The 20,425-nt window shown below is 36.7% G+C and overlaps 1 protein-coding gene across 2 annotated transcripts in view; it reads left to right on the top strand.

Annotated features, from left to right (window-relative positions):
• Positions 1–20,425, top strand: part of CFAP54 (cilia and flagella associated protein 54) — a 316,944-nt gene that overhangs the window by 213,452 nt on the left and 83,067 nt on the right. For both annotated transcript variants that reach the window (XM_059186580.1, XM_059186581.1), the window contains exons 49-56: positions 3,857–4,064; positions 6,517–6,596; positions 8,131–8,300; positions 15,692–15,797; positions 18,083–18,230; positions 19,054–19,211; positions 19,379–19,555; positions 19,657–19,783. In XM_059186580.1, the coding sequence (XP_059042563.1) occupies positions 3,857–4,064; positions 6,517–6,596; positions 8,131–8,300; positions 15,692–15,797; positions 18,083–18,230; positions 19,054–19,211; positions 19,379–19,555; positions 19,657–19,783 (1,174 nt within the window). The remainder of the gene's footprint in view (positions 1–3,856; positions 4,065–6,516; positions 6,597–8,130; positions 8,301–15,691; positions 15,798–18,082; positions 18,231–19,053; positions 19,212–19,378; positions 19,556–19,656; positions 19,784–20,425) is intronic.

Below are 20,425 nucleotides of genomic sequence, written 5' to 3' on the forward strand. Positions count from 1 at the left end.
TAATTCCCACCTTTGAATGAAATCATATGATATTTGTCTTTCTCTGCTTATTTCACTGAGTATAATACTCTCTAGCTCCACCCACATCATGTAGCATTTAAATATCTTGAAATCATTTTTTAAAACCTTAGGAGTTTCGTCAGTCAATCCACTAGAAAGTGTGAGAACGGAGGAGTGCTAGTGCAGCCATTGTTAAGGGGTTACAGACAGGTAAGGCATTCACACAACCAAGTGTTAGTCAGTGTAGAGAGACAGGTGCACGTCGTTTTAATTTTTTTAAATGCTAGGAAACAGCATTCTGTTTCATTAAGCTATTTGTATTAAATAATTTTGAGAAACATTTCTCAATATTGTTTTAGTTTTGTCTTCCATAATTTTGATAGGCACTATAGCCACATTTTATTAAATGTAATCTTACTACTTTTCCATTATTGTTCATGTTATTCCACAAACTCCGCTTTTAATTATGCTTCAGATGATTCATTGTTTGGCCTTAAAATTTGTTTTGATTTATAAGCAAGTTTGCCTGAAATGAAGGAATCAGTATTAGGAAGATACACATACATATTCACATTTTGTTTCAGTGTTCCAAGACCTTTGGCTGTTTAAGAATATTTATTTCTTTGCAGTTATAAATTCCAGGGCATCCTAAAAAAACTTCTTTAAGGAGGGTTTTTGGGCATAAAAAGAATGTCTGCATGATCATTTCTTTTTAAACAAAAGAGACTGACAGTATAACGGAAAGCTGATTTCTATTAGCTAATTAATTAAAACAGAGCTGTTGGTCTGCTTGAGACTTTTCAGATTACACTTTATATTTTCTGTAAAGGGGGAGAGAAATGAGTGTTAAATAGCACTACTAATTAATCTTCTTTTGATCCTCAAGTGTTTGTGTGTAATTGTCAAGGCTCATTAAGATACTGTTTGCTAGGGAGAAAAAAGAGAAGAGAAAAACCTTTTCCCCTCCTATTACACCCCTAGTTTCTCCCCCTCCCACGATACAGAATGTCTGCCATTTCCCTAGTATGCGTTTGTTGCCTGCTCAGACTTAGTGTTGTTCTATGTCTGGTTCTTCTGCATGTAGTGATTTTCACCCTTTAGAAGAGAGTAGAAAATGAACAATAGCACTAGACCTTTCCACGGCCAATATTGCCTCAAACTCTCCCAAACAATGTGATTTTTCTTCATGTAAGGCAAATAGTTTCTCTCTCTTCTAGCAAAGACAGCCCCAACACATGAAATTATTAATTAACAAATACTGTTAATTCAACACATATTTAGTAAGAGCATATTGTGTGCTCTCATTCTGGTGCTGTCAAAGAAAGATTTTAGTCAGTCAGCAGTAGACAAATTCCAAGCCCTCAGGAAGCTTAAATTTTAGTGGAAAAAATAATAATAAGCCTGATATATAAGTAAACATTATAATTAAGTAAATTACATAGTAAGTTAGAATGTGAACCATGCTAAGGGAGAGAATAAAGCCAGAAGCACATAAGGGGATTGGAAGCAACTTACTGGAGCTAGGTTGGGGCTTGTAATTTTCAATGAGGTAATCAAGTTAGTCTTCACTGACATGGCATTTGTGAATAGGTAAAGGTACAAGTTTAGGAAATCTAGAAGTTTAGGAACCATCTAGGAAGAGAGTGCAGTGAGTACAAAGGCCTTAGGGGCCGGATTGCCTAGCTTGGTGAGGGGCATCTTAGTGTGGCTAAGAGTTGTGGGGATGATACAAAAGCAGTAGGAGACAGGGTCGGAACGGTGAAGGGGGGCCAGTTGGAGAAGAGCCTTGTAGGGTCTTTGTAACTTAGATTCTTCTGAACAGTATGGGAAGCCACTGGAAGGTTTGGAGCAGAGGCGTGGCCTGATCTACCTGTTTAAAGGGATCACTTTAGCTGATCTTTTGAGACTTTGGGGGGCATAAAAAGAATGTCTGCATGATCATTTCAGTGCTCCAGTGCTGTTAATCATATCAGTCAATTAGCAATACAGACAAATTGCCAGCCTTCAGAAGGCTTGTATTTGTGTGTGTATGTGTGTGTGTGTGTGTGTGTGTGTGTGGTTGTGAGGAGGCTAGGAATACAGTTTTAGGCATGTTGATCTTGAGATATCTCCTAGATATTTAAGTGGACTATTTGAGTCAGAAGTTGATTTGACTTTAGAAGAGATATTGGAGCTGGAAAGAAAAACCCAGGATTTCATCAGCATTTAGATGAAACTAAAACCATGAGGCTGTTTAAGATCATCTAAGGGGGAATAAAAGAGATCATCTAAGGGGATGGAGTAAGGAGAGGGAAGAGAATCAAGCCCTGAGGCACTCTGGTGTTAAAAATATAGGAGGAGAAGAAGAAGCAACAAAGACTGAAAAGGAATGACTGACGGGTTAGGAAAGAAACCAAGAGAATGTGGTGATTTGAAAGTTCAGAGAAATATTTTCAAAAAAGAAATTGATTAATAGTGCCGTATTTTGCAGATGATCAAGCTCCATAACTCACTGAGTCTTAAACATGCATCTTTTTTTCACATTTAGTAGCTCTGAAATTAGAATGCATTTTATAGTTGAGGGCATGTGATGGCTTAAAAGATAATGATGTCTTAGATTAAAACTAAAATGGCATATGAAGACTAAGAATTCATTACTGGTCTAAGGTAAGTATAGGCCACTGGTGACCTTGACCAAAGGGTTTCAGTGTATCAAAAGAGTAGGTTTAAAAACAAACGAAAGGAGAGAAATTGGAATTTTGAGAACTCTTCGGATCATTGCTATTAAGGGGAGTGAGAATTTAGGTAGTAGCTGGAGAAGGGAGTCAAGGCAGACAGAGTTTTTGTTTTTTGAAGATGGAAGAGAAGATAGTGTGGCTGTGTGCTGATGAGAATGTCTGCAACAGGGGAACATTTATGATGTAGGAGAGAATGGCTGGGTAGACCAGTGGGGAGAAGATCAATAATCTAAGGGGCAGAAAGGGAGGCAGGGTAATGGGGCAGATGCTTGGGTGGGTGGGAGAATGGATACTGTGGATACTACTCTGCTTCAGTTTTCTCTTTTAAGTAGAAGAAGCAAGATCATTAGCTGGGAGGAACATGGGGAGGAAGGGTCAGAATTTCAAAACAGTATAAAAAGGTTGTCTAGGAGAGAGGGAGAGTGTATGGACTAGGAAAATGTAGGATGATGACCAGGTCGTACTGATGTTTGGTCAGGATTTTAAAGTGGGCTGGCTTAGCCTGACTGCATGCTTTCCTTCAGCCTTCTTTAGCTGCAGGTGCACACCTAAAAGGGGTCCAGTGTTGGATTTTACCATGGCTGTTTTGCCAAGAAAGTGTATGTGCACAGGAGAGGGACCAGGGAGTTGATAGAAAGTGTACACAGGGGGAGTCCTAATGACTGAGCTCAGAATCTAAGCTGGGTAGGGAGCATCCTTGTTATTCCTGCTTCCTCTGCTCCTGTCCTAGTACCTCTTATTTACTCAGGTGAAAACAGAACAGCCGGGCATGCATGGCTGATGAACTTTTGTGGGTTCTTTATTTTGATAAAGTGTCCCCTCCCTTGCTCTCAGTACCAGGTTCACTCATGTGACTGAGCTGGGCTCATGAGGCACAGGTTACAAACTGGTGGGGAATGGTGGAAGCACCTGGAACTTCTGGGATTGTTTTGACATTATACGTCTCTTGCGATAGACCTGCCATTTATGGCACCTCGTGTCTATCCTATATTCCATCATCTAACACCAAATGAGGAATGCAAAAGGGGATGAAAACTAATATTACCTGAAAACAGTATTTTACTGATTTCCTTTGTTTTCTTCTTTGTTTCTTTTCTTTTCTTTCTTTCTTTCTTTCTTTTTTTTTTTTTTTTTTTTAGGCACTTGATGAATTAATAAGTAAAGGATTGCCTCTAATTCTGGTTACAGTTGGCCAACGACATCTCTTAAATAAGTTTTCTTTTGTTAAAGCATACTTCTTAATAAGTGTGGCTGCAACAATAAATTGTGTCCCAGAAAATTCAATGAAAACAATCTACCATGGACTTACTTCTGAGAAGAGTAGAGGAAACCTTCCAAACTTGAAAGGTAATCTTTTGTTTTATTTTTTGCTTGTTTTTTTTTTTTCCTCCTTTTTCACCAGCCATTCCCACTCCACTCCTAGTAATCCATATGAACAGTCTAGTATATATTCTTCCATATTTTTCTCTAATCTCAATGACACACATATGTTAGGTTTATGTATATCCATTTATAAATATCAGTATTCATACACTTTTTCATATATATATGTACAAAATAGGATTTGTCATTGATTTATAAAAAATACATTATACATTTTTTCTGAATCTTGTGTTTTTTATCAGAAAACTTCACTAAAACCACTTTAAGTCAATTGCTTTGTTTGTTCTGCTATTCTGGTTATATAATATTCTATGCTGTGAATATCTCCTGATTTATTCAACCATTCCATTATTGATGTGCATTCACTGTGTTTCTAGGGAGCCATGCCGAAGTTCTATGTTCTATATATCCATATCATATAGTGTATATTTCTATGGGGTAAGATGCCCATGTATGGGATTTATAGGTCACAATGTATATGTATTTTTCACCTGTATTGGATGTTGCCCTAAGAATAGTTTGTTTTTCACCATAAGGCATGGTGTTAACTGTTGGTTTTTTTATAGATATTCTTTATCAGGCAGGGGAATTGCTTTCTTATTCCTGGTTTGTTGAATGATTTTATTTTAAAAGAGTATTGCATTTTATTAAGTGCTTTTCTTGCATCTATTAAGATGATTCTATGTTTTTTTAGTTATGTCTTATTAGTCACCATACAGTACATTATTAGTTTTTGATGTAGTATACCATGATTCATTGTTTGCATAAAACACCAAATAAAGAGGCAACACTCCAGAATGGGAGAAGATATATGCAAGTGACACTGCAATGATCTGATCTCCAAGGCCAGAATTTTAAAAAATTCTGATGCTATATTGCAGTAATTGATTTTTTAAAAATATTTTATTTATCTATTTGACTCAGAAAGACATAATGAGAGAGGGAACACAAGCAGGGGGAGTGGGAGACAGAGAAGCAGGCTTTCTGCTGAGCGAGGAGCCCGATGTGGGGCTTGATCCCAGGACCCTGGGATTGTGACCTGAGCTGAAGGCAGCCGCTTTACTAGGGAGCCACGCAGTGTCTAAAGTAATTGATTTTTGAGTGTTTAAACCAGCCTTGCATTCTTGGACTAATTCCCATTTAGTCATGGTGTATAAATTCTTTTTATACGTTGCTGGATTCTGTTTGCTAGTATTTTGAAGATTTTTACATCCTTATTCACAACAGATATTGGTCTGTAGTTTTCATTTCTTGTTGTATCTTTGTCCAGTTTGGATATTGGAATAATACTGTCTCTTTTTAAAATGTAACTTTTATTATTATTTGGGTATGATGAGGCCAACAGGTCAGGAGATTATGGCCATGAAAAACAGTTTGTTATTTAATCCTCCAAGAAGAAGGGCAGGCTACTACCTAGAAGGACCACACAGAGAAGCACCAGGGTCACCTAGAGGCAAAGAGAGCAGGAGGAAAATGTGGATCAAACTCTTCCTACCATCTCTTATGTTCAGTTACATCTCCCAGGGTGCTTCCATACCTGTCTCCAGGCATTTATTTTTATCGTTTTCTGTCTCTCCCCTATGGGAGAAAAACAAGCCCCAGATCTTTCTGCTGGGACTTTCCCTATTCTTAAGTCTTCTTTCATACTCAGCTGACCTCTCACTCCAGAGCCCCCTAATTTAGGAGAAGAGTCAGATAGGTAGGAGTTGGGAGAAAAGGGGAAGGAAAGTGTGTTCAATTCCATGTTATTTTAGACTTCCTCTTCCCCCTTGACAAAGTTAGTCTCTTTGGATGGGTATTTTTTGTAGTAATTCCCAGTTGTGGTTTTTTTACTCTCTCTCTTCTGTGGTCTAGCAGTCAGGTTTACTAAAGCAGGCAGAGTCTGTGATTTAAATTATCTCAGTTCTCCCTGGCTCAGAATAAGGACAATCTTCAGATCATGGTGGGTATTTTGAGATCCTTGGGAATTGTGGATTGTGCTATTCCAAAAGTCTCACTCTCTGCTCTTAATATGAGATGCTTATGCAAATCAGTAAAACTGACATTTCCAAAATCTTACTGAAATGTTACAAATATCTGGAAGAACCAAAATACTTTGGGGGCCTGAAGGGGTCCTGTGATCCCAGGGGAGGAACTACTACTCTGTTTCAGTAGCCAATAATTTAAAGAATATCACCAAGCATCCTAAAGATCCTTTCAGAATTGTCCGATTTGTTGTAAAAGTCATTCTTAGTCTTTGAATATGTGATATTTAGGGACCATTTGATAAAATAGTGTTTCTAATGATCATTGTGGGCTTTTTAAAATATGAAATTTGTGGATGGTGTCCCAACCAACGATGAGTTTGATAAACTAGAATTAATATATAAGCTAACCACAGATATCCTTAGTTCTTCCAAAATTTTGTGCCTTATAGAGCTAAGTTTAAAGGATGATGGAAGTTCACTTGGTCAGCTTGCAAAGGTGAAAGATGACTTCACTTTTAGGACAGTGAAGGTAAGTTTGGAAATTTTTTCAAATCATACTAAATTGGTTACCAAAACATCCACTATTAAGCCCTGCACAGTCTCAGGGTTGTGTTTGCTCTTGGGAGACCAAGTAGCTTTTCTTGCATAAGCGTGGATTGAGGTCAGAGATGGAGTGAACTCCTCATGAGAAAATAAGATGCCCAGAGGTTGTCAGACTTCGACTCTGCAACCTGATTAAAGCACTGTGGAGTATTCCATGCCCTGTTTCACATTTCCTAATGTTAATAGTGATGACAACAGCACCACAAACAGTTACCATTTATTCAGTGCTTACAACATGACAGGCACTTTGCATGATTAATTTTTACAACTCTGTGAGGTGGGCATTAATCATTTTTGAGCTATGTTGTGCTGAACCATGAAAAAATTGAGGCTTAGAAAAAAATTCACTAATGCAATGCAACTAATAAAATACAGATGGTGTTCTTAACAATTATACTAAGCTGCCCTATTACTTATATAATATTTACTGCTCTGTACAAACAAGTATTTAGAGACCTGTTTCTTGAAAGATTGGCTGGTCCCTTTCTCTGCCATACTAAGTTGCTATTTACTATTGATTGTCTATTGTAAAATCTCATTATCTTCAGATTACCAGTTAGGTGACCATAGTTTAACTTGAAATACAGTCAATCCTCATTATTCACAGATTCAGTATTTGCTAATTTGCCTATCTGCTAAAATTTACTTATAACTCCAAAATTGATCCTCATGGCTCATTTGTGGTCATTTGTGAACATCACAGAGCACAGAAAAATTTAAGTTGCCTACATTCCCAGCTGAGTTGGACAAGAAATGCTCTTTTTATTTCTACCCTCATACTGTAAACAAGGGTCCTTTCCATGGTCTATTTATTGTCACATTTTTTTTCATTTTTATGCTTTTCATTGGTGATTTCACTGTTTGAAATGGCCTCTAATTATAGTGCTGAAATTCTGTTTAGTATTCCTAAATGTAAGAAGGCTGTGATGTGCTTTATGGAGAAAATAAATGTGTTCCATAAGCTCCGGTCAAGCATGGGTTTTATAGCCATTAGCTGTGAGTTCAAGGGTAGCGAATTTACTGTATATATTAAATAATGTGTCCTTAAATATAAACACACATTAAACAAAGTAATGTGTGGATCCTTTGGCAAAAGTGTTGTGACCCAAGGCCCACAGGAACCTATCACCATATTTCCTGTAGGAGCAATACTTCAGTATTTGCTAATTCAGTATTTGCAGCCACTTTATAGATGAGTTCCAGTGCTATGAGTAATGATCATTGGCTGTATGTGTAACTGTTACACATGCTTACTCTTGCCATTACTCTCCTTTTCATTTCCTGTTGCCTTTTTCCTGTTTGCTGAGCACTCTTCTCTGATAATTATGTTCAGACTTCCTATCTGGTCTTCCATTTATTGTTGCTTTTCTCAGTACATGAAAAACACCTGGCTGAATAAGAATGTGATATTACTTGTATTATTTCTGAACTTACATGATTACGTGATGCTCTTTCTTCAGTTAATTTTACTGTCAGAAGCTGAGGACAGGCTAAACCTCCTTGTGTCAGAGGTGGAGCCTCCAGGCCATCAGAACCTCTCTCAGTGTTCTGCTGGTGAGTTGGAGATTGTGGTGGAGGCCAGGCTTCAGCTGGCTGCAATCGCCCTGCAGAGACATAGGGCAGCATACAGGTGAGTCTTTTCAGACACAGAAGAGAATTTCTTCCTCACCCTAATTTGTCAAGTATACCTCACTTTTATAAATTCCATATTAATAGAGCTTACTTGTGTTTTATTTTTCAGGGAAGCTTTCATATAGTATTACCCTTAAAATGACAGTTCTAAACAAAATGACTGCTTTATTAAAGCATACAGCTAAGATGTTTTATATAGAGGATGAGCAAACTAACAGAGCTTTGCTTTTAAATTTTATTTATTTACATATTTATTATTTTTAAATTTTAACTCCAGTATAGTTAATATTAAAAACAAGCTCTATTATTAAAAAGTAACATTTTCTGAACTATATTTTGCTGAACAATTTAAGAAACAGTTTTGGGTGGATGATATTTAAATGTTATGCAATTGTTAGTGTCAGAACTTTCATTTGGCTTGTTCATTGATTCATTCATTTACCTAATAAGCATCGATTAACTACTTCATTGTTAGCTCTGATCTAGACACCGAGGGTATAATGATGAATAGAATATAGTTCCTGTATCCAAATGCTGAAAGATATATAAACAATTAAGTGGGATAATAAAAAAATGTATAGACCTATATTTTCAAGAACTTCTCGTATCATTTGCGGTAAATATCTCTGTCATGAGGCCCTCTGACATTTCAGTAATGATTCTTTGAATAATGCACAAGTTTATTATCTTACCATTCATTAATTCATTCAAAAAATAATTTTGGGGGCCTACAATATGCTAGCCACTATTCTAAATTCTTGAGATATATAAATATCCCAATACTGGATAGATACTATATAGAAAGATATTTAGCAATATTGAAAACAATCATACTCTCATGGAGTTTTTAAGAGGTAATAAAGGTTGACAGTAAACTGTGAACTTAATAAATAAGTAAATTACATAGTGTGGTCAAAAATGATACATGGTAGGGAGATGTCAGGACTAGAGACGGGGGATGAGGAGGAGCCATCATTTTAGTATTGTGTGGTTATAATATAGGGTATGACTCCAATTTGTTGTTCAGTCGCTGAGAGATTTTAAGCCCCACCACTCCCCTTTCTGCCCCACATCTGAGCAGGCAGATAAGAAAGTCCAGCTGCTTTCTTTGTGAGAAAAAGAAGACTACCTGTAGCTTTTGCAAAGGGAAAATCAATTCAGCAGAAATCTCACTTTGCTCTGATTAGAAACATACAACCATCTCATCAGTGTGAACCTTGACCGAAGTCCATCCCATGATTAACCACATCTAAATTTGATTTCATGCTAAAGCAGTATAGATTTTTGGACATTTATAAATTTTTGTAGTTTCTGAACAGTGATGAAAATCCATATAGTCCATTTAGGAGCAGTGACTCTCAAAATGTGGTCTGCAGATTTCTAGGGGTGTCTCCAAGACCCTTTCAGGGGAACTGTAAGGTCAGAACTATTTTATAACAAAACTAAGATATCATTAACTGTCTTCATTGTGGTGTTATTTGCACTGATGCTGCAAGAACAACAGTAGTAGAACTTCTGGCATCCCACTGTGAATCACAGTAGTGGCATCAAACCATTCTAGTTGTCATTGAATCCTTTACTGCCCCATACTTGCAATTTAAAAAAAAAAAAAAAAAAAGCCAGAGCATCTGGGTGGCTCAGTCATTTAAGTGTCTAACTCTTGGTCTCACCTTAGGTCTTGATCTTAGGGTTGTGAGTTCAAGCCCTGCACTGAGCGCCACACTGGGCTTGGAACCTACTTTAAAGAAAAAGAAAAAGAAAAAGAAAAAGAAAAAGCCTTGTTTCCCTTAAGAATGCCTTTGATGAACCAATAGAATCTGTTACATTTATAAATCCCTATCCTTAAATTTATTTTGAAATTTAAAATTAAAAATAAATATAATTAATTAATTAATTAATTAAATTAAAATATATTAAAAATAAATTTAAGGATAGGGATTTATAAATGTAACAGATTCTATTGGTTCATATTGGAAATATTAAATGGTTCGTTGGTTCATATGGAAATATTAAATGGGAAATACACCTCAAGCATCTTTGCTGCATATCAAAGTCTGGTAGTTGTCTTGGGGAAGAAGACATACGTGACTGAAATGAGAGCTGAACAAGCAGTTTGTTTCATGGAACACCGTTTTTACTTGAAAAAGCAGCTGACAAACTGGTTTTTCAGACTTGGGTGTTTGACAGGTATTTTATTGAAAATGAGCAAAATGAACATGGCACTTCTAGGAAAACAACAAATACTATTTGTTGCTAATGATAAAATCTGAATAGGGAAATGAGAATTTTGGGAAATTTCTATTTGTCACCATGAGCTTGACAGTTTTCTAATGCTTATATTTTTCTGATGAGATTGGTGGTAATTAATATTAACAAGCATCATTTTTAAAAATTGTATAAAGAAATGTTTCAACATAAGGGGATTTGGGTAACTTAGGGAGTTATAATACTTTACAAATCACCAGTGGATAATGTTCCAAAATCCTGGTTAACAAGGTAGACCAATAGGTTGTAATGTAAGAGAGGAGGAAATTTCATCAGCATGTGCTATTAACTTTCACATTGTAAGAAGCTTTTAAAAAACTATCACTTGGGGCGGTTCAGTGGGTTAAAGCCTCTGCCTTCAGCTCAGGTCATGATACTGGGGTCCTGAGATGGAGCCCCACATCGGGCTCTCTGCTCAGTGGGGAAACTGCTTCCCTCTCTCCCTGCTTGCTTCTCTGCCTACTTGTGATCTCAGTCAAATAAATAAATAAAATCTTAGAAAAAAAACGATCACTTGTCACATTTTGGTATAGTATCAAAGAAAAATATTCACTATTATTATTAAAAAAATATGAAAATACTCTTCGTATTTCTAACAGCTATCTCTGTGAGGCCTAGCCTTCTTCATATACTTCAGTCAAAACAATATGTCACAACAGACTGCAGAAGCAGATATGAAAGTCTTCTATTAAGTAGATTTTCTCTTATTTAGCCAGACATTAAAGAGATTTGCAAAAATGCAAAATAATGGCATTCTTCTATCTTTGTTGTTTTGGGGAAATATAGATGTTTTTCATAAAAATACATTATGAAATGAACATTAATGGCTTTATTTTTATTTTAAAATTAATTAATAGTAACAGTTAAAGTTCTAATGTGGTAAATATTGATGGAACTCTGGGGATTCTCAATAATTTCTAAGGGTATAAATGAGTGCTGAGATATAAAAGCTTGAGACACACTGATTTAGAGTATTATATTTGTAGCTGTCTTTAAGAATACATTGGTAGTCGATTGATGGTAAATGGGCTTAGCATAATAATGTACCATTTTCCCTTTTGAAGTTTGAAGAGAAGGAATTTTACTAGGTGATTTCTTAATAAAAAATATATGCTTTGTGTCTATACATGTAAATACAATGTCTTTCTCTCTATATATAAAATATATGACTATATGATTTCCTATAGAAGAATATAGAACTCTTTTCTTCAAACTATTTTAGAGAGGAACAGCAGCCCTAGAAAATATTTCTTGTTGTTTATCTTCCTTCTTTCCCCAGCCCTCCACATGTCTTACACCCATGGAAGACATGAGTGAAGGAAGAAGGAAACAAGGAAACAAGAAACTAAAAATCACAAAATGGCCGCAGAAAGGAATGTCATTTTAGAGCTTTAATTTGAAAACCAGATAGACATATGCAAATAATGTGCAAGTATATCAGAATCGCTCCTATTTTAAATACATGAACCTGGCCCTTGGGACAAAATCTGCAAAAACTTTGATGTTATTGCCTTTTTGCAGTGGAGTTGTCATTTGGGGAAGCCTACTGTCAAGATGAATGAGTTTTTCTTATGTGAACTTTACCCCCCACGAGCTTCTGTTTGGGCACTGCTGAGAGTGTTGGACAGTCCCTTTCCCAAATGATGGTTAGCTTGACATTTTATGATACTTCTAATAAAATTATGTGTCAAGGAAATTGAAAGGCACATTCCCTAGGGTGACAGGTAGAGTGAGCTGCATGGATTTTATGAGAACAAACTGACCATTTTTGTCATGAATGTTAATAAGAAATAAATGGGATCAAAGTTATTCCAACTGTATTTCTACTTCTTTTAGGGATGCCTCTCAGAGTCCTATCTTTTTTTTTTTTTTTAAATAAGTTCCTTTCTGTTCTCCTTTATATTTAATTTATTGTCTAAATGGGATAACATTTGAGCCTTTTAATTTTGTGTCAGAATGAAACGTCCTTCCTTGGGGATTCTAGAGTGTTTATAGTGAGTAATCCTCCTACACTTTCTGTCCCTCTGGTGGAGAGCAGAAACTAGAAATTTTCCATTGTGCACCTACGTGGCACCAGGAGGATTAGGACATACTAACATGTTTATATTTTATTCATTAAGTTTTTGGGTTAGCAAGATTCCAAACCTCATACCTCATTTCCCTTAAGTCAGAATTCAGCTTTCAGAACCAGAAGGATGGGGTGGGCACCACATCCTTCTTCCCAGGCCCTCTTGGATCCTTCCTGTGCTAGCCTCTGAAGCTGTGCAGGAAACAGGGGGCCTTCGAAACCAGTGTGTACACTTGAGTATCGGGGAAGGGTGTCAGGGAGAGGAAATTGCATTCCCATATACATACTCAATTCATGTTACATCTTTTGTTGTTTTCTTGCTGTTTATTTAGTTTTATTTAAATAAAAACTAGTAAGGTTATATAATCACAAATCATACCTTAGAAAACATTCTAGAAATAATCTAAACCATTTTAATGACTCCGTAGAATCTTGGGAATTTAAAATTCAGTAATTGCGGGAAGCTTTATATTATAGTTAATAACATAGAAAAAATTCAGCTTGGTCCCCCCCATAAGCCCTGGCCTACTCAATACACAAAATGAGAACTGCTAGTGTGCACTGAGCATCATCTAGCTGCTAAGCATTCTTATGTTCTAAGCACATCCCATTCTTTAGGTCAACTCTATGAGGGTAGCGACTGTATCTGCCGCCCTTAGATTTGTTCCTTGTCCATAGGAGAACAAGTGTCAAAATAAATACCTCATTTAATCCTTAGAATGATTCCATTTCATGAAGTTTGCAAAGTAGAATTCCAAGCAAAAGGCAGTCAAGGGGACAGAGAGGTCCTTTGTACTGATAAAAGATGTAGTCAACAATGACTATGAAGCCACTATAAACATGGCACCAAAACAAAACCAAAATTGTTAGACCTGTGGAAAGACAGAGGTCATGCTATCAGCAGCAGTGAAGTGTACAGGCTCAGGGGCCAGTTGCCTGGGTTCTAATCCTGCCTCTTCTTTCTAGCTGTGTCACCTTAGGCAAGTCACTTAACATTTCTGTCTCCATTTCCTGATCCTGATTATCAAGTAATGATGACAATAGTATCTACCTTGTAAGTTTGTGGTGCAGGTTCAGTAAATTAATTCACACAAAGCACTTAACACAGTAACTGACAGGTTGTAAACACTCAGTAAATGCCAGTTATTGTTTTTTTAAACGATTGTAGAGAGAGAGAGAAAAAAAAAAAAAAAGAAAATCTCTGTGAACAGAGTATGTGTGTTAGCACAGTGTTTTCAGCTTTTAATACAAAATGCAGACAAAATAGAAGAGAGTTTAAAAATGTAATTTAAAAGTTGAGCATATGTACACACTCTGGGAACCTACGAACACTGTACCTTCTCACAAGCATCCATGGACACGTATGAAGCTTTTCATATACTTGGCCAGAAACCTTCGTAACTGACCCATAGGAAGAAGTGTACCGACCACAGTCCAGGGACATGGGAGGCCTATGGAACATATATGGAGGGAGGTGGTAGGATCTGATTTACCTCTTGATGAGGTCGTTGTGGCCACTGTGTGGAGAAAGGACCGCAGGAACAAGAGCCAGAGCAGGAGGCTGGTCAGGAAGTTCCCATTCATGCAGCCTGACAATGATGGTGGCTTGGATGAAGGTGCTAGCACTGGAGGAAGTGAAGAGCTGCTGGCTGGTACCCATATGCTGAAGGTCAAGCTGACAGAACTTGTTGATGGATTGAACATAGAGCATGAATCAGTGAGGGAGCAGTGGTGATCTGGACTCTGCCTCTGGGATGGAAGACAAGGGAAAAGGGGCAGGTTTGGTGTAGGAGGCAAAAGACAGAGGACCTGCTTTTAACCTATTCTGTCAGTTTCCTAGGGCTACCATAACAAAGCACCAAAAACTGGGTGGCTTCAAACAACAGAATTTTACTGTCTCATGACCCTGAAATCAGTGCTCCAAGATCACAGTGTCAGCAGGGCCAGGTTCTGTCTGAAGGCTCTAGAGAAGAAGCTTTCCTTGCTTCTTATACCTTCTGGTATTTGCCCATAATACTTGGTATTCCTTGGCTTGTAAAGGCACCACTCCAGTCATGTGACTCTCTTTTCCCTGTGTGTCTTTATGTCACCTTTCCTCTGTGTATATCTGTCTCTCTGTTCAAATTTTCCCTTATTATATAAACCGGTCATATTGGAATAGTGTCCACCCTAATAACCTCATTTGAACTTGATTATTTCAGATTACCACCATTTTGGGGTACTGAGGGTTAGGGCATCAACATACCTTTTTTTTTTTTTAAGGTTTTATTTCATTGTTTATTTGGGAGAGAAAAGAGAAAGAAAGAATGCATCTGAATGGGGGGAGGGGCACAGGTAGAGGGAGAGAGGGAATCTCAGGCAGACTTCCCACTGAGCACAGAGCCCAGCATGGGGCTCACTCTTTAGTCCCTGGGTTCCTGACCTGAGTCAAAATCAAGAGTCAGACACTTAACCAACTGACCTACCCAGGCACCCCTTTTCTTTCTTCCTTTTTTTTTAAATTATTTTTCGAGAGGACAGAGTTCAACCTATAACACCTGTTAAATATAATTGTCTATTAACTATCCAAGTGGGGACTTAGGTAGATAGGTATATTGTCCATTTGGCTTTTGCCCATTCTTTCCATGTTATAAAATATTGCTACAGAGCATCTTCAGGTATACGGATTGTTCCATTTTTGGTTTCATTTTGGAATAGATTTTTAAAAGAACTCTCGGAATATATATCATTAAGATATTTCGAAGAAGTGTGACATCAATTATAAATTGGTTTAAAGTACAGATGAACTTTTATGTATGGAACAACAGGAAGTCAGAAGAATTCCCATCTCCAAGGTTCTGTTTTCTTTGTTTAGTACATTTGCCTTTGGTACTTCTAGATGCTGATTAAGCAATAATTTAGTGTAAGAGTTTCCAAGTGTATAGCTTTAAATAACAAAGTTCTATAACCTTGAAAGGTGGAGAACCACACTGTGATACATATGAAATGTATATGTATTCATTTTGTTAGTGAGATTGTCAGTACTAATAAGATTTAAAATATATTCTCTACTTTAGTGCTGCGATAGTATTTTCTACGCTTAGACTTCTCCAGGATTCAAAACTTTTTAAAAAGAAGGGAGTACAAGATGACACAGAGAATTCCATCTCTCCAAGAGCTTCTGTATGTATGAATTTAATGTTTCTGTTTACAGTACTTACTATATAATAACTGTTGACATGATTATTTGGATGAAATAAAGGGGTAAAGTAGAAAAAACAATGAGTTCAGAGTGAAAAGGTAAGTGTTGAGGCCCCATATATGCTCTTCATTTAGTGGTGTGTTTGGGCAAGTCCCTTAAACTTTAGAAGTTTTTTTAATTAAAAATTTAATTTTTCGGGGCACCTGGGTGGCTCCGTGGGTTAAGGCCTCTGCCTTCGGCTCAGGTCATGATCCCGGGGTCCTGGGATAGAGCCCCTCATTGGGCTCTGTGCTTGGCAGGGAGCCTGCGTCCCCCCGCCCCCTGCCAGCTGCTCTGCCTACTTGTGATCTCTGCCTGTCAAATAAATAAATGAAATCTTTAAAAAAATTTAATTTTTCATTTAAATCTCATTTGTGAACTGATGGAATTTGGATATAATAATCACTAAGGTCTTCCAGTATTCTAGATCACTCCAGTATTCTAGATCTGATTTGTTTAGCAAATAAAGTTGTTTCACTTTATTTGGCTTTTCATTTTACTTTTGAATTTATTACTTTGGCATCACCAGCATGAAACCTGCATTATTTCCTACCTTAGATTTCTCTAGCTAGATTCTTCCACATTTAAGCCCTGAAGTCTGTTTGACAACTGGTGTCACAAATTCTTTGACATTTTATTGGACTTTGACAAGACCAAGTAATTTAATAATAATAAAGGGTTGTTTAGGATTAAAACATAAAGATTCATCACATAGAATCCTTGCTCATTATTTTAAGCTTTACTAATAAAATTGCTAATATCTAGTGTCATTACAAATAAGCAAAACTAATTATCCTAAATAGAAACTCATTTCTTACTATATTAAAAGCAATAAAAATGCTAAAAAGCAAGCTAATTCAAAAATTGACTTAGAGGAATGGTTGCTAGTTGGAGGCTATTTTGCCTCCCAGGGGTTATTTGGCAACATCTGGAGACATTTCAGTTGTTCCAAGTAGAGAGAATGCTCCTGGCATCTAGTGTGTGGAGGTCAGGGATGTTACTAAACATACAATGCCCAGGACAGTCCTCCACAGCTACCCATAGCACTGAGGCTGGAAATCCTGGTTCAGATTAAGTGTCTGCAGTAGTCACAGGAACTTTAGGCACCAAGAGATTAAGGTATGTGCATAGGCCTTTTGTCCTGAATTGCTAATCTAAATCCTTGACTCCTGGAGTACTTGTTGTGTCCATTTCTAGTCACTCTAGTCCATCCTTGAGGCCTCTGTTCACTTCTTACTCTGTTCACAGTGCTGGCTTACCCTCCTCTTCTGTGCTTCCTACCTGTCTCCCCAAATTCCAGCCTCCAAGTCCTGATGGCTGTTCCTTGATTATTACGTGTTGCCAATTGGTTGGAGCTCTCAGAGGTGCAGAGCGGGAACTTCCTAGAACAAATGGGCATTGTTCTAGATGATTTTAAAGTTTCCAAATGTCTAGTATATGTGCTGCCGAAGCGAGCACAGTTTCCCAATGTCTAAAATTGATCCCCTACCCCCACTTAGGAAAACCTCCCTTTGTCATTCCCTCTCAGACGCTTTGGACATTGGTCACCCCTTTGTAAAGTACAGTAATGAAGATGGGAAATCATTTATAATACATGTTTGGAACATGAGCAACATACAGCAATGAATTAAGATGGGGGGGCTCTAAGTTCAGAAGGACACAAGTTTGAATCCCACTTCTGCCAAAACATAATGGAGTTAAAGCAAATATTTAATTTCCTAGGTCTCCATTCTCACATCTGTAAAACAAGTAAAAATAACTCCTCTTTGGCTTTTTGGGAGAATCAAATAAGATAATGTGTATAAAGTATTTGGCATTGTGCCTGGAACATAATACGTATTCCATAAATATTAGCCACTGTTATTTATTATTTTTCAGCCATTAAGATAATGTTTATAAAATTTTTGAAGACATAGGCACCATGGATAATATAATTTGCAAAGAAAAATTCAGAGCACAAAACTATTTTCTATAATGGGTATAGGAAGAAAAAGAAAAGTTGAAAATCGGTATGCCAAATATTAATAGAGGATTGTGGGATTGTGAATGATTTTTTTATTTGGTGTGTGTACTTCTTACATTATAGAATGTGCAAGACAGTTTTCCAAAATTAAAAATTTAATAGTATTAAATGATATCAGATGCTTCTCTTAACTCACATTTAGCATTAGGCTAGACCTTTAACATTATTCAATGGCAAGATAACCATCATTTTCATGTTGTTTAGGCTACTGAAAATAAAGATGCGAATGAATTTTTAGATCCCGTTTCCCTAAATTCTCGAGAATATTTCAACATTCATCTCTGGTTGAGGTGCCGCTTAGCACTGGTGACTGCTTTTGTTGCACAGATTCATGGCATTGGATTCGTGACAGGTACAAATATCCTATTTTCTTAATCCAAGTTTTCATAAAAATTAATTTTACTCAGGTAATGGAGGTTTTATTGAGATCCATTTTATTACTAACATTTTCTAACCTTTATAGCTTGATCTGTTTCCAGAATAAAAAATTCATGTCATTAATCAAGAATAATCATGTCTGTAGTCCCTTGAATCACTGATGTGTGGCATATATGTTTCTGATGTATGGAGAGCAGGCGAGGCGATTTCAAAATGCTAACATGCAGTTCTTCATATCATTGAGGGAGGCAGCATAGCTTAGGGGTCCTGAGCACAGACTTTGGCTCCAGGTACTTGATCTGGGTTAATGTTTGGTCCACTACTTTCTCCCTGTGTGATCTTGGCCAAGTCCCTTAATCCCCCTATGCCTCAGTTTCCTCCTTGGCAAAAATGGAAAAAATTTCACCTACTTCTTAGGGTTATTGGCAGTCTTAATTGGGTTAAATTTATAAGGTTTTAGATGATAGCCTGGCACATACACATGTTAATTCTTACAGCGATTAATAATTCTCTATTTGGAAATCTACCTATCCACTCATCTCTGTTCATCTTCCACATTAATTTTTTTTTCATGTAGCACCATTACTTTTGTAGCACTGGGTTACCCTAAAGTACTTTCTCCCAAATTGCAACACATTTATTTTTCATGTTTTGTGTAGAGTCTGTTTTCCAACTTTATATCTTCCCATTCTTCTGTATTATTCAATATTCCTGTGATGGATGGATATTGGGGGTGTTATGCATATCTAAATTTGCTTTCCTAGGGTATTTTAGATAACTGCATTTATTTACTTTAGAAAATGATATGATAGATTACGTCAGCCTCATCAGTGAAGTGTGTGAGGAGGCAAAAAGTGCAGGCGACAGGGAGCTACAGGCTGAGATCTTGATGCAAGCTGTAATCATTGGCCTACAAGAAAAGCATCTAAAGACAGACATCATAACCAAGCTTCAGGTAGGAAAGAAACCTCTTTCACATTGATATTTACCTAATGATTCTGATTAGAGCAAAAGGAGAGAATTTTAAATTCCCTTAGATTCTGAATGCATAACAGTTTGGCCAGCTCTTGTTTCAGTGAATTGGAAATGGGACTATCAAAAGGAATAATTTTATTTTAATAGGCGATAATACATTTGCTAGAAGAAAGTGAATTTATTTCTCCTCGATCTCATTTAACCCTGGCGAGAAGCATGCTTTTATTGGATGACTTAACAAAAGCTGAGAAATTCAAGGAAACTTCTTTAAAAACAGAAAAATTACATTTGTTGATTCGGTCTCACAACATTCTTATTGAACAGGTGAGCATGCTTTTGTGTCCTCAAGATCTAGAAACTTATTTCTGTGTCTTCTGATTCTAAACCACATTAGTTAGTTATTAACTACAGTGTTCCTTTTACAGATGCTGACTTTTGGAGAAACAATTGAATTTCCTTTATCAAACACTGACTATGCAAGTCCATTACAGCCTTTGAAAAATATCTATCTTCCTCATGTCATGTTATTAGCCAAAACCAAAATGAGAATTGGTAAGAACATTTAAACACATATTACACCCATGTCACTGATAAAAAGTTTTTATTTTCAGGCAGGTTGTCAGAGGAGTGCCTTCAAATGGGATAATATTTATGAATACCAGGCTTCATTTATTTAAACAAATAGTTTTTGATTATTTACCATGTGCCAGACTCTGTGTGGGGTCCTAGGAAGTTAAGATTAAAAGGATATAGTCCCTGATCTTAGTGTGGGAGACAAAAATAAGCAAGTAAACAAACCATATGGAGAAGGGCATATTATATTATAAATATTGTATGAACACTTTTAACATTTATGAAATATTTCTAGAATTTTATAAACATTTATAAAATGTTTATAAACATTTATAAAATTTAATAAGATAAATATTGTATAAGATAAAATGTTTATTTGATAACTACCAGACAGAAAATCAGTGAGGATATAGAAAGCTTACGTATAGTAATGATTTATATATAGGTATGTAATTATAAATTGTCAGTTTTATGAAAGATGTGGATGAATTCTGCTGATAAAGAATAATGAAGGGAGGGGAGCCTATTTAGATAGAGTCACTGGGGAAGAGCTCTCTGGGGAAGTGATATTTAACCCTAAACCTTAAATTGCAAGTGACTAGTTCTGTACGGTGGAGGCAG

The sequence above is a fragment of the Mustela lutreola genome, chromosome 8 (assembly GCF_030435805.1).
Source record: "Mustela lutreola isolate mMusLut2 chromosome 8, mMusLut2.pri, whole genome shotgun sequence".
Lineage (NCBI taxonomy): Eukaryota > Metazoa > Chordata > Mammalia > Carnivora > Mustelidae > Mustela > Mustela lutreola.